At 46.0% G+C, this 14918-nt stretch overlaps 2 protein-coding genes across 2 annotated transcripts in view; one reads left to right on the top strand and one right to left on the bottom strand.

Moving 5' to 3' along the window:
• Nucleotides 1–3263, top strand: part of LOC110499116 (proto-oncogene Wnt-3) — a 37801-nt gene extending 34538 nt beyond the window's left edge. Inside the window, exon 4 of the mRNA XM_021576034.3 lies at nt 833–3263. Coding sequence (XP_021431709.1) covers nt 833–1312 — 480 coding nt within the window. The 3' untranslated portion in view covers nt 1313–3263. The remainder of the gene's footprint in view (nt 1–832) is intronic.
• A 165-nt stretch (nt 3264–3428) lies between these two features.
• LOC110499115 (vesicle-fusing ATPase) overlaps nt 3429–14918 on the bottom strand; it is a 50060-nt gene continuing 38570 nt past the window's right edge. Inside the window, exons 10-22 of the mRNA XM_036955956.2 lie at nt 14709–14874; nt 13668–13742; nt 13216–13403; nt 12271–12366; nt 11779–11935; nt 10553–10686; nt 10393–10459; nt 9004–9083; nt 7775–7909; nt 7491–7604; nt 5075–5130; nt 4901–4967; nt 3429–4773 (exon numbers count right to left, since the gene is read on the bottom strand). Coding sequence (XP_036811851.1) covers nt 4946–4967; nt 5075–5130; nt 7491–7604; nt 7775–7909; nt 9004–9083; nt 10393–10459; nt 10553–10686; nt 11779–11935; nt 12271–12366; nt 13216–13403; nt 13668–13742; nt 14709–14874 — 1290 coding nt within the window. The 3' untranslated portion in view covers nt 3429–4773; nt 4901–4945. The remainder of the gene's footprint in view (nt 4774–4900; nt 4968–5074; nt 5131–7490; nt 7605–7774; nt 7910–9003; nt 9084–10392; nt 10460–10552; nt 10687–11778; nt 11936–12270; nt 12367–13215; nt 13404–13667; nt 13743–14708; nt 14875–14918) is intronic.

Below are 14918 nucleotides of genomic sequence, written 5' to 3'. Positions count from 1 at the left end.
GAGTTAGTGTGAGGGGGAAAAGAAGGGAATCAGCTCGGACTTAAACCATCACTCGCTGCTGTCATTGCTCAGTGCAATATCTGGTGAGCTACTCCTCACCAACATGCTGAGGGGCAATTGGAGAGACCACAACGGCAACAAGGTAGTCCTTTGATCTGACTAGACAGGAGCAGGGAGACCACAGGAGCTGCAAAACGGCAGGCAGCCCAGTCAGGACCCCTTTCTCTCTCTCAACCCTGATCCCAGCCGCCCCACCTGGCCCTCTCACGCTCCGTTGTTTACCTCGGGGCCCCTGGGAGATGCCAGGGGCCTGACAAGCCCAGGACATGATGTCAGAACTAAGAACCTTTCCACCCCTCACCGCCCAAAGGTGCCACACACACCTGCCTTCCGCCGCAGCTGGGGGAATTCTGCAGCTAAATATAGTTGGGGAATTAAAGCAAAACAAATCTAAACAAAGGTGAAGAGCGCTTTGCTCACGTAAACGCAGTGACTTCAGAATGAATTAGCGGCTGCACGCTACAAATGCCTGCCTCTGTTTCACAGCTGCCTGAACCACAGCTGTAGACCGAGCCAGGTAGCATGTTGTTCTCAACCTACAGGTCGGTACTCAGTAGTCACTCAGGTTATTGATAAGAATAGTTGTTCAAAAATGGGCTGTCTGGTGAAAGACTAAACAATATGGGTGATAGACAAAACAAACATGCCCCTAGACTAAACAAACTGACACCCAGACTAAACAAATCACCATCAGACAGAATGTGTTATATTGACAAGCTACCAATCACATTTACTGTACACTGTGGTGAATTCATCCCTCTTTTTCTCTCAGACCATCCTGGACCACATGCACCTGCGCTGCAAATGCCATGGCCTGTCGGGCAGCTGCGAGGTGAAAACATGCTGGTGGGCGCAGCCCGACTTCCGCATGCTGGGCGACTACCTGAAGGACAAGTACGACAGCGCCTCGGAGATGGTGGTGGAGAAGCACCGCGAGTCGCGCGGCTGGGTGGAGACGCTGCGCGCCAAGTACGCCTTCTTCAAGCACCCCACGGAGCGCGACCTGGTCTACTACGAGGGCTCGCCCAACTTCTGCGAGCCCAACCCGGAGACGGGCTCATTCGGCACGCGCGACCGCGCCTGCAATGTTTCCTCGCACGGCATCGAGGGCTGCGACCTGCTCTGCTGCGGCAGGGGCCACAACACTCGGACTGAGAAGCGCAAGGAGAAGTGCCACTGCATCTTCCACTGGTGCTGCTACGTCAGCTGCCAGGAGTGTGTGCGCGTCTACGACGTGCACACGTGCAAGTGAGAGCCTTGTGCGCTCGCTCGGACAGAATGATGGACCACAGCGGCCATCGCAGTCACACTGCAGTCATCGCATGCATACAGACTTAAGTACAGACAGACACCAATGGGGAGTGGCATTTCTGGGGAGTGGCATTTCTGTACTAGAACTCCATACTCCTTGTGATAAAAATGTCCCTCATATCCTTCTTCCAAGCCCTGCATCCTCCATATGGGAAAGCCCATTTCCATTGGAACAAGCTCAGTCAGTTTGACCAGTTCACATTCCTGCAGCATTGGGCCATGACCCCTTCTTTATTTATTGCTATCGAATGGACATCCTTTTTAACTAACACCTGATTTCACCAGTCAATCACCTGGCTGGTGGACTATTGTGAACGAAAGCAGTTCCCCAACGTCACTCGTCAATCCAAACCGTACTGAACACACGGCGGCAGCCCAGGAACCTACCACTTTTAACTACTGAGCGGGCTGTTACTGGACCCTGCCCTTCTAAACTAAGCTACTGAGCGGATGAAATCTCCACTTTCTCAACCCCTGTACTGGTACTGTACTGCAGCAGTCACCTAGATGAGACGCCTGGAAGATGTGCTAGAGCGTGATTTTATAGCCCCACATTTCTGAAATATTAGCAATGGGCCGGGACTGGAGGTGGTATGCAGGAAGGGACATGTGCACGAACCAAACATGCTTGTTTCCACTCACGGACATTTCTGCACATGTATGCACTATTCAGCTGTACACGAACTGTCTGGAGGAGGTGAAACTTTAGCAATTGTTATTTATGAGAGCAAATGCATTCTTCTTGTTGATCTCAAGATCAGATACACTTTTCTGGAATTTCCCTTTACAGTCCAGGAAATTATAACGATATGTCATAGAGAAGAAAACGTTCACGACAAACAACAGGTAGAGGGTTCAGGTTTAAGAGGTCGTACGTCATTGGATTAACATTGAATTCATGGATCACCAGGTCATTTTGCACTCGCAATAGGCCCAATGCTAATGAATAATTATACTAATAGCGGGTCATACTACGACAATGAGATTATAATTGTATCGAACACTCGGACGGTCCATTTCATTAGGTTCCTCATAGTGCTGTGAGGTCCTTGTTCTAAGCGAAACTCTGCTCACCAGTGAAAGGTGATGACAAGTGGAGAAAGCAGAAAGTGTCAAGTCATCAATAACCCCCTTTCCTCATCTCCTTCCCTTAATTGCCAGTGATGTGAAACGTCTTGACAATAGAAGCAATATGTTGGAAACTTGTTCAGAGACGACGTGTCTGTGGGAGACAAATGGAGGAGACGAGGGTAAGAAGGTTATGTAAGACTATTGGGATACAGCTGATGTGCTGACTGCCAGTGACAGGGGTGTAAGGGTTAGGGATGGCAGGCACGTGGGATAGAGGTTTCCACACAACATGTTCTGACAGTGCTACGTGCTTCCTATTAATTATATTTAACAAAAATACAATTTACCCCAGGTAGTATAGGCTCCTCTCTGTGACATACGGCAGCTTAGCAACTGCGTCACCCTCTAAAAAGCCCTCCCTACCAGGGCACTTTGTCGTTCCTTCCTTTCCTGCCCGCTATATCCAAAGTTTTGTACAAAGGTTTTAAAGTTAATAATTCCCTTTTTATTTTATAATCTGAAAATGTTATGTTTTTATAAATATTATTTATTATACAATGTGTATATATCTGAACTAAGATTATATATTTGAAGAACAAATTACTGTCTCATGCTTTTGCTTCTTAGCCAGAGGTACTTTTCTAATCATTTCAGTTTGTAAGCATCGATTCCTCTACATTTCCTTACCAAATCATGTATATAGACATTGCACATAACACTTTTGAACTCATTTTTAAATGGCAAGCTGCGATGGTGTTCCAAACTGTGATAGACAGTTATCCATGCTTAATAAATAGTCCGATCCTCACTATAACTCAAAATAATGTCTCAATCTGCTCTAGAACTCTGTGAAACGTCTGCAATTTGTCTCGATCAAGTCCATTTCTCCCTGATAAAATCTATAGGTGAATGACAAGTGCATCTGCATCAATCAATAATACACACACACACACACACACACACTTAGAAAAGTACTGTACGAAATGTTCATGTGTCCAATTTTATTGCGATAATACAATTGCAACTTGTCATAAGTTTTACAGCGTTCAAGACTTCATTACAAATAGATTTTGAGAAAAAAAAGCACACTGGTCACTGCAAATAATGTATACATCTGGTTGATATATCCATACATTTACACTTGAATTGTGTTTATCTGAAACAAACCTGCATAGTGTACTTCTGTAAATAAATGGCAGTGTGTTAGGCATGCACACGGATGGGGGACGGGGGGAGGCGAGTTATAATGTCGGGCATATAGCCTTTATACAGAACAGTGTACAGAGACTCTGATGTATCAGGACTAGGAGGTAGAGATAAGGCCCATGGGTTCATAACAGTCAAAAGAGGGTAGTGCCATCCTGAAAAAGAACCACATCTCTCCTGTTCTATAAGGCAGACACTTTCTGGCATAGGATGTTATTTCTGTTAGCTACACAGGCTGAACGACAGCTCACAACACCGCAGAAACACAGAGAGCACCACCAGTAACGGCAGAGAGTAACAACGATATGCTTTAAACCTAGTATACCTCCACTTATCACCCCCTCGCCTCTTGTCCACAGAGAAACAGCACGGCCATCCACCAGCAGGCAAAGGCACAGGTCATTCATAGAGAACAGCATGATACAGAATTAATTTCAACAGGTATATCAGGCGTGGTTGGGGGGGGGGGGTTCCCTTCTAAAACGGTCTTGGTCTGAAAATGGATCCGTTTTTCCAGTTACTATCTAATCAATATTTTTTGTAACATGATTAAGTATCCATGACAATTATTCATAAAACAAAGAAAGTCAAAAATGAAAACATAATAAAAACCAAAAAGTGAGCAGAGCTAAGGGTAAAGGCTTGGAACCATCATTTCCTGGAATGATTAGAGATCTACGTGCGTAATATCAAACACACAATAGGTCATCGTATACATGTTTGTGCTTACACTTTCCTCATCTAATACCTACTTAGTTATAAACATACAACCACCTTATTTTTGCTTTTTATACATAAAATCCCACGGAGTGCTAGCAGCACAGATCATAACACTTTGGATGCGTCTCTAATGGCACCCTATTCAGTGCTCTTGTTTTGACCAGGACCTATAGAGCTCTGGTCAAAAAGCAGTGCACTATATAGGGAATAGAGTGCCATTTGAATCATAAATAAAAATTGTACACAGAACAAGTGCTTAATTCTCACTTAAATGTACACACACAGAGAGGTCGTGTTGATGAGGAAGAGGCTGGGTCATTCGGTGTTGCCATGGAAACACGAGGTACAGAGATTACACGGGGAGCGTTGGGGATGGACAGCACCCAGGCTTCCGCTCCTCAGCCACTGAGGGTAAAAGTGAGAGGGAGTTAGAAGAACAGGAAGGAAGAGAAAGAGGGAGAATCTGCATATTTTTTGGATTCCAACCCTACTCTAAACACAGTCCTGCTCTACGCTTTGTTCAAGTACTTACTGGGAGAGGCAGCTAACTGCTGGGCAATGCAGCTCCACCATGGACTTAGATGGGTATAGAACCCAACCTGTGGGGAGCAAGGAGACATGCATTCATTAAATCCGTCAACCAACAACGAACCCAAACAAGAACTAGGTGGTGTGAGGGGACGGAACAGAAGAGTGTTCTACTTACGCTCCCTGTTCTCTCAGCAGGGTAAGGAACTTACTAACTCTGTATTCAGGATCCATCTGGAAGACACACACACACACACGCTTGTTAGCGCTCTTTGGGCATGTGCCCATCTTTGCCTACATTTTCTATATAAGCTCCTTTCCAACAACTTGTTTAAAAGTAGACTGCAGATGTTTCTCAGTGGGCCTAGGGCCAGCACAGCACAGGTGCCTGCAGGGCTGTCTGTAATTGGCTGGGAAGGTTTGAGCGGGCGGGCTTGGAGGGAAGTGAATCAACAGTAGGGCGACAGGAGGGAGTGATACATCTGGCAATCTGAATAATCTGAATAGTCGCAACAGAGACAGGCAAACAGAGAGAGAGAGACAGACAGAGAGGCAAACAGAGATAGAGAGAGAGAGAGATAGCGAGAGAGAGAGACAGGCAAACAGAGATAGCGAGAGAGAGAGAGACAGGCAAACAGAGATAGCGAGAGAGAGAGAGAGACAGGCAAACAGAGATAGCGAGAGAGAGAGACAGGCAAACAGAGATAGCGAGAGAGAGAGACAGACAAACAGAGATAGCGAGAGAGAGACAGACAGACAAACAGAGATAGCGAGAGAGAGACAGACAGACAAACAGAGATAGCGAGAGAGAGACAGACAGACAAACAGAGATAGAGAGACAGACAGACAGACAGAGATAGAGACAGAGACAGGCAAACAGAGAGAGAGAGAGAGAGAGAGAGAGAGAGAGACAGAGACACAGACAGACAGAGATAGAGACAGAGACAGGCAAACAGAGAGAGAGAGAGAGAGAGAGAGACAGGCAAACAGAGAGAGACAGGCAAACAGAGAGAGACAGGCAAACAGAGAGAGACAGGCAAACAGAGAGAGACAGGCAAACAGAGAGAGACAGGCAAACAGAGATGGAGAGAGAGACAGGCCGAGAGACAGACAGAAGGAGACAATGCAAAATACATGGTAGCACTCAACTACGGTCATCTTGACTATGGGTTAGATATGCCTAAACACGATTAGCTGTGTTCCATGAAAGAAGTGGAATGTCATACATTGCGTGTAAAAGGTATAAACCGCCAAAATAAAGAAAACACTTGAGTTTGGGATTTGAGAAGTTAGGGATACAAAGTTGGGCTCCCGAGAGGCGCAGCGTTCTAAAAGACACTGCATCTCAAGTGCTAGAGGCGTCACTACAGACCCTGGTTCGATTCCAGGCTGTATCACAACCGGCTGTGATTGGGACATAGGGTGGCGCACAATTGGCCCAGCATCGTGAGGGTTTGGCCGGGGTAGGCCGTCATTGTAAATAACAATTTGTTCTTAACCGACTTGCCTAGTTAAATAAAAGTTAAATAAAAGTATATTGAAAGCAGGTGCTTCCACAGGTGCGGTTAATTAAGCAATCAACATCCCATCATGCTTTGGGTCATGTATGAAAATTCCCAGTTGCCCATTATTATTATTATTACTAGAAGAAGAAATCTGTGACTTTGAAAGAGGGGCCTCAATGGAGCATAGGGGGTTTAACGTTTTTGTCTCTCAGTCACCAGATCTCAACTCAATTGAACACTTATGGGAGATCCTGGAGCAGCGCCTGAGACAGCATTTTCCACCACCATCAACAAAACAACAAATTATTTTCTAGTGGAAGAACAGTGTCGCATCCTTCCAAAAGTGTTCCAGACACTTGTAGAATCTATGCCAAGGCACATTGAAGCTGTTCTGGTGGCCCAACGCACTATTAAGACACTATGTTGGCAGTTACCTGTACATTCCCAGTGGTGGCAAATAGGCCCTCGTGTTCATGCTTTCGTATTGAGGAAAGAGGATATGAAAGGGTAGGATTGGGCAAGAAAATGTACGTCAGTTTATGCAATAACCTATCTTTTGAATTGCCCGTAGCTATTGGAGATCAGTGAAAACTTTGCACCCTAGGGTTGTTTCTGGACAGGGCCTAAGAGAGTAACAACCCTCACAACAGTAGATAAGACCTTTCCAAGGCGCTACGTGGTGTTTGTGTGTGGCTAGCATTCCTCTACAATTCACAGCATGTGAGCACATAAGACAGGGGGAAGAATGCGGAGAATGGTCGGGAAAGTACAGCGATGACATTATTGGGGCTCACCACACAAATCATTGTTGAATCCAAACTGCTTTTAATTAAAAAAGCTCGTAATTAATGGCGGTCTGTTTTGACTGAAACCAGACGAGAATCCGTGACTCCCCAGACTGTGGTTGTCTAGGCCAAGGTTCTCCAACTCCCACTCTGGGAGAGCTAAAGGGTGTGTGCAGGCTTTTGCTCCAGCACAGCAGTAACACACCTGAAACCACTAACCGTGGTCCATATTGAAGGAGGCCATGACTAGGTGATTATTTGATGGTTCGTGCTGAGACATGTCAACTAAACAGGTCTTTCTCACCTGCACGGCCATTTCGATAAGCATCGTCAGCTTCTTGATGCCGATCCACACCCCCTGGCCCTTCACCGCCTTGGCGATGTCTGCCCGCTCCTTCTCCTGGAAACTACCTAGCATCTGCAACAGACAGAAAAGCAGTGTGAAAAACCCACGACGAATGCATCGCTACATATCACCATCCCAACTTCAAAACTGGAGAGTGAGGCACATACATTCACATGTTGCCTGTGTGTGCATGTCTGCGCGCGTGTGTGTGTGTGTGTTCGTGTGTGTGTGTCTATGCCTACCTCCAGGGCCTCGACCAGCTGCTCTCCTCTAGAGATGTTGGGGATGTGGATGGTGGTACTGAAGGCGTCCAGCATCTCCATCTCCTGCAGCACGTCCTTCCTGCTGGTGGTGCCGATGATCAGCAGCTTACGGCCCTGTGTTGGGGGGGGGGGGGGACATGACGCAGAGACACACGATGGAGATGGATATTTAGCTCAGGGACAGATAGGACCATCCTGTAAAAAACTTTAAAAAAACTTTTTAAATGATGTGCGGAAGTGTATAAAACCCTCATCAAACAGCATGCTTCACAGCATTAAAATACAGAGAAAGGGTATGGGGACATGTGTATGGGTAAGGTGGGGTCAACTCCTCCAGTATATGAGCCTTGTGCCTATTTATAAAGCTTCTGCTCAGTCTCTGTCAGAGGTGGACCACATCTATCTAGTTGCTCTAGTCTAGTTGACTTTGAATCAGGGAAGTGGCCTGTTTCTTTCCCCAGAGGCCCTGGTCGCTCAGTCAGGGCCAGAGGAGAGGAGAGAGGGGGATTATGGGCCGGCTGCCCCCCCATGATGCTGAGGGGGTGTTTCCCTGCATGCAGATGAGGTGCCACACAGGCGGCGGTGCTGCCAGGTCCCCCCGGCTCTCTCACAGAGCCCATTCTCTTCCGTTGTCTCCCCCCCCCACCTCGAGAGACAGGCCTCCCCTAGCCCGGGCTCCCCGCTGGGCCTGGAGCTTTACAACCCTGGAGAAACAGCCCCGGCTCCCATTCACACCAAGCATAACAGCCTGCCCAGACCAATACATTATCACAAACACATCTATACTGCCATATACTCCCTTACATACACACATCCAGGAGAAACAGCTCAGCTCCCCATTCACACCCAGCACAAAACAACAGCCTGACCAAAACACTCTCATACACATGAAACACATTCACAGCTAAACGTAGCCTAGACTTGGGCCCTACCGCCTAAAATGCCATAGAGGCCTGGCGGCTATATTTAGGAGACAGAGCTCACATGAACACGCACAGTGGTAAAGCTATATATACGATCACACAGCTAGGAAACACTTTTTGATTCACTCCGCATGGAAACAACTGAGGCCATAGGCATGATCTGCTGCCATCTTTCTGCCACTGCCAAAATAACAACCGGAGCATGAGCACAGAAAATGTCAAACGCTAAAGAGTAACCAACACACGCACGCATTCAAGAAGAGCCGCAGCCCACAGAGCACTCACCTTGGGAGGGGGTTTCTTGAGGAGGACCAGCAGAGCTTGAAGGACCAGGTTTGAGAAACGAGGGCCAATCGGGACATAGTCTGAGAACAAGGACACTCATAAACGCTCCCATATTTCTTTTAGGCTGCGTATGTATGTAATAATGTATTATACATCATTATCAGTACGCTTAAATATATTTTTCAGCATATAATGCCAAATGTGGTCAAATAACTAACTTGACTTTATAGATCTTTATTTGGCCATCTTCAATGTATGCGTTCTAACCTCTGCAGAAACCGTGCAATAACCCCTTGTATTGAAGCTCTAGCTATTTCATTTATAATTGTATTACATTTTCAATGAAAGACCATTTGAAATGAGCAGCACCAACCGTATACACTTTCAAGCTACACACAGCTCTCGACACCTGCCACAGTATTGTAGATACATAAACGTAGATATGGCACTTTTTAGCTGGTCAAGGCAGGGTTAACAGAAGGAGAATGGTGTTTTTAGCTGGTCATGGCAGGGTTATCAGAAGGAGAATGGTGTTTTTAGCTGGTCATGGCAGGGTTATCAGAAGGAGAATGGTGTTTTTAGCTGGTCATGGCAGGGTTATCAGAAGGAGAATGGTGTTTTTAGCTGGTCATGGCAGGGTTAACAGAAGGAGAATGGTGTTTTTAGCTGGTCATGGCAGGGTTATCAGAAGGAGAATGGTGTTTTTAGCTGGTCATGGCAGGGTTATCAGAAGGAGAATGGTGTTTTTAGCTGGTCATGGCAGGGTTATCAGAAGGAGAATGGTGTTTTTAGCTGGTCATGGCAGGGTTATCAGAAGGAGAATGGTGTTTTTAGCTGGTCATGGCAGGGTTAACAGAAGGAGAATGGTGTTTTTAGCTGGTCATGGCAGGGTTATCAGAAGGAGAATGGTGTTTTTAGCTGGTCATGGTAGGGTTATCAGAAGGAGAATGGTGTTTTTAGCTGGTCATGGCAGGGTTATCAGAAGGAGAATGGTGTTTTTAGCTGGTCATGGCATGGTTATCAGAAGGAGAATGGTGTTTTTAGCTGGTCATGGCATGGTTATCAGAAGGAGAATGGTGTTTTTAGCTGGTCATGGCATGGTTATCAGAAGGAGAATGGTGTTTTTAGCTGGTCATGGCATGGTTATCAGAAGGAGAATGGTGTTTTTAGCTGGTCATGGCATGGTTATCAGAAGGAGAATGGTGTTTTTAGCTGGTCATGGCAGGGTTATCAGAAGGAGAATGGTGTTTTTAGCTGGTCATGGCAGGGTTATCAGAAGGAGAACGCTGTTTTAGATTTATGAGCATTTTGTTCTCTGTTATAACCCTGAATTTAAAAGGAGACTTAAAAAATAAGAATGGTGTTACCACAATGCAAGCAGAACCTTACCCAGCAAGCGCTCAATGTCATCTACCACTACACAGCTCAGCTGGGACTTATAGGCATCTTCAAATATCTGGAACAAAGAGGGTTAAGGGTGGTGAAGACACAGGTACTGACACAGTGTGTGTGTGTGTGTGTGTGTGTGTGTGTGTATCCCTTTCCTCACCTTCTTGATGGCCTGGCACTTAGCGATCTCAGAGTGGCCAATCATCTTGTCTGGAGAGCAGATCTTTATAAAGGGGAACTGGGATTCCTCTGAGATCTTAGCTGCCAGAGCCGTCTTTCCACTGTTGGGGGGACCTAGGTGAGAGAGCATAACATTTAAAAACCCATACTCCCCATACCCGAAGTGAGTAAGACCTTTAAACGGGTCAACATTCACAAGGCCGCAGGGTCAGACAGATTACTAGGAGGTGAACTCCGAGCATGCGCTGACCAACTGGCAAGTGTCTTCACTGACAAAAAGTTCTACAGCTGCACCATCGAGAGCATCACTGCCTGGTATGGCAACTGCTCGGCCTCCGACCGCGAGGCACTACAGAGGGTAATGCGGATGGCCCAGTACATCACTGGAGCCAAGCTTCCTGCCATCTAGGAACTCTATACCAGGCGGTGTCAGAGGAAGGCCCTAAAAATTGTCCAAGACTTCAGCCACCCTAGTCATAGACTGTTCTCTCTGCTACCGCGCGGCAAGCGGTACCGGAGGGCCAAGTCTAGGTCCAAAAGGCTTCAACAGCTAATCAAATGGCTACCCAGACTATTTGCATTGGCCCCCCTTCTTTTACGCTTCTGCTACTCTGTTTATTATCTATGCATAGTCACTTTAAATCTATGTACATATTAACTCAACTAACCACATCAACTCTGAACCGGTACCCCCTGTGTATAGCCTCGCTATTGATATTTTACTGCTGCTCTTCAATTATTTATAACTTAAAAAATATAAAAAATAAAATAAAATGTTTTTACTTATCACTTATTTTCCTAAAACTGCATTGTTGGTTAAGGGCTTGTAAGTAAGCATTTCACTGTATGGTTGTATTCGGCGCATGTGACAAATAAAATGTGATGGTATTTTATTTGTACCAAAGGAAATTAAAATAGTATAAGTTGTTTGTGTCCTTGCTCATCTTTTTGTGTGTATTGCACTTAAAATTAACCCCAGCATTTTCTTACTAGCACGGACTTCGCTGATATCTGCTTTGTTGAGGTACGTTTCACTTAATTGCGTGGGAAATGTGCTCTACAAATGAAATGACATTATTAATATGACTTGTGGTGGACGTAACTAGCTACCTTAAAACGAACGCACTATAAGTCGCTCAGGATAAGAGCATCTGCTAACTGACTAAAATATACACATTTTAGTGTATTTGAGTGTGTGTGCCTTACCTTCCAGTAGCACAGACACCAGTGGTGTGCGGTCGCTGTTCTTGGTCTGCTGCACCAGCAGCTCCCCGTCATCCAGCACGGCTGTCACCGGGTCGCCCCACTTAATGATGCCGTTCATGATGTAGCTGGCATAGTCCTCGGAGTTGGTACCAAATGCCTGGCCAGGGGGGCGAGAGAGCGAGAGAGAGAGAGGGACATAGGTGGACGGAAAGAGAGAGCGTCAGACCCATTAAATCATTGCCTTAAAAAGGGTCCCTAATTAAAATCGCTTCTTAGAAACATCTCAAAATGCTATCCAAGATTTATTGGCCAATTTCCTGCATATAGTAGAAAATGGACATTATCATCATATCGAGTAGATGGCAGAATTGTTGAAAGTCTACCCAAATGTTGGAAAGAGGACTCTTGGATGTAGGCAAATGGTAAAGAGAGAGGAGAATGATGGAGATGGAGAATGATAAAGAGATGGCGGGAGGAAGGGGATCTACTCACAGGTTTGATGTCGTTGTCCAGCGAGGCCAGGAAGTCGTCTCTGTGGACCTGCAGATTCTCAGCCTTCTCTAGGTCCACCTCCACCGTGGCACTGGCCTGCAGGGGGACAGAGGACAAGGGGGACATGTCATTAGGACGATCCAATACAGACGGTTAATAGATGTTCAACTAACTATCAACAAACTGTTCGACTAACTAGCCACTAGCTTCATCCCTGATCCTAGAAGATTTATGGCACTGTGATGTCGAGGAGTGTCGACAAAATGACCCCAAATAAGTTAACGTTGTTCCAGCAAACCACTCACAGTATAGTACAGAGCTTTATTTTGTCCTGTAATGATGCTGACGTGATGGTTTGGACTTCTAGGTTGGTCAAGTGTCACTGATCTAGCTTGGTCAAGTGAAAAGTTTACAACATTCCACCTCCTCGGTCGACTCAATCAACTGAAACACTGTTGTTTAGCCCATTGTGAAGTGGGTACCGTTAGTGTGAAATTGTGTGTCTGTGGAAGCCAGGCTTAGAGAGTCCAGGAGTGTCTGCCCTAAGTGCTTTATCAGGTGAGGAGAGTCTGTTTCACTCTCTCACACACACACGGCCAGGTAAAGTCTGTTAAGTGGTCTGCAGCTCGCCACACTCTTGGCATCTTTTGGAGGGCGATAACATGGACAGAGGGCTTACACAGGAGGAATGGCTGGAGCAGTCCCTCCCTCCCTCTATCCTAGTCACTCGTTCTCTTCCTCCCAGACGAGAGTTGTCAGACATTTCCACTCTGAGGGAGCACATTGTCTTATGACTAATTGCACAATACCTAAGGGACCTACAGCCCCTTAACACACAACGACTGTCGGTTGTAGAGTTAATGTTGAGGATAAGTCGTCGTCGTCCCCCCCCCCCCCCGCGCCTACATAGACTAATAAAAATGTCCGCCTGTGTGTGACAGTGACCTTGATGTGTCGGTTCATGGCGGTGGACTGGGCAGCTCTGACCAGCCCCTCCAGCTCAGCTCCACTGTAGTTCTTGGTCTCGGCGGCCAGCTCGCTGACGTCCACGTCGCTGCCCAGCAGGTGGAACTGACGCATCTTGGCCGTGTGGATGTTGAGGATCTGGACACGCCCCTTCTCATCAGGCAAACCTGAGGGGAGGAATAGAGAAGGGAAACATCTTCTGTATATCCTGTATGTTAATCTGCTGCCGTCACCATGTCACTACATACTGCACAGGAGACAGAACTGGAAAAGTAGAAATACCTGGGTGTTTGTCATGTAAAAGGTGCAACATCTATGAATAACAATGTCCTTCACAGAAGGAAATAAACTACCTAATACCTGAATATATTAACCTAAAATAAATTAAGCAAGGCCATTGGTTAGAGTGGATGCTTTGTGGTGTTTCTTACCGATCTCCATTTTGACCTCCAACCTGCCTGGTCTCAACAAGGCCTCGTCTATCAGGTCAGGCCTGTTGGTCATTCCTGAGTGAGGCACAGATGGAGAGATAGAGGTAGAAGAGAGGGAGAACGAGAAAGGCAGCGCCCAAATGATCTTCTCAGACCACAATTTGACCTGTCAGTCAATCAGAAAAGTATGCGTGTGTGTCAATGTTCCCTCAAATATTTTGGGCTGCTGAGCAAATTTTGGGTCTTGTGAGCGGAAACTTGAACGTTGAGAACTTTGTGCAACTTCTGGAGCACGTTTACAGTGCACACTGAGGCTGTACCCTTACAGTTTCAGATGGCAGCATTTGAGCACAATGTAAACCAACCAACAAAACCAAATGGAACAAATCCCAGAACATTTTCACATGGAAGTGGCTTTTGATTTCTATGATGTAGCCTACATGTGGTGTTCAATGCAGGCCGACACTGCATGAGACTTTTAAAAATGTTTTTTTTTATTTATTTAAAAAAAAAAAAAAAAATTACATGAAGGGCTTGACATTAACTTGGTCTTGGTCTGTAACTTGGTCTGTAACACCATGGGCCAAATAGGTGACTGTAAATTGCATTGTATTGTGTAGTATGACACAAGAAACCACTTTAATTATCATTAACTAATTATCATTACCATACAGAGACTTAGACAATGTAGGCTTACCCCTCTGCCTATTGGCATATTCAATCCTGTCTCAAAATACAACACTGCCCCTTTAAAACATAAGCTTTTTACCTGACTGGCTTTTCAAAACCAGCTTGAAATGTAAACCTACAAGTTCAGTCCTCTTGAAGGAAGCAGCAACTCCCCATTGCTGGCCTATACGTATCTATAATTTGGCTAATAACGCGCCAACTAGCTAAGAATATCAACAAATGTGCGACTTAAGCTTTGATCTGTAAAGAGCAGTCTTTACAGTGATCGAAAGATCGCTCGTTGGGCAACCCCCCAGCAAAAATAATTATACTCCGTTGGCAGTCCTGCAGAAGGTCTGTGTGTGTGTGTACCTATGACCAAGATATTGTTGAGCTGCTCCACTCCGTCTATCTTGGACAGCAGTTGGTTGACCACTGTGTCGTGGACGCCCGTGCTGCCCGCCATGCTGCCACGCTGCTTACAGATGGCGTCAATCTCGTCAAAGATGATGATGTGCAGCCCACTGTTGGCGCCCAGCTATTGGAGGAGAGATATGGGTGAATGATGGAGGAGGATACCAA

Source organism: Oncorhynchus mykiss, chromosome 20 (genome assembly GCF_057628025.1).
Source record: "Oncorhynchus mykiss isolate SJ-2025 chromosome 20, ASM5762802v1, whole genome shotgun sequence".
NCBI lineage: Eukaryota > Metazoa > Chordata > Actinopteri > Salmoniformes > Salmonidae > Oncorhynchus > Oncorhynchus mykiss.
This window is presented reverse-complemented; position numbering and strand designations above follow the sequence as displayed.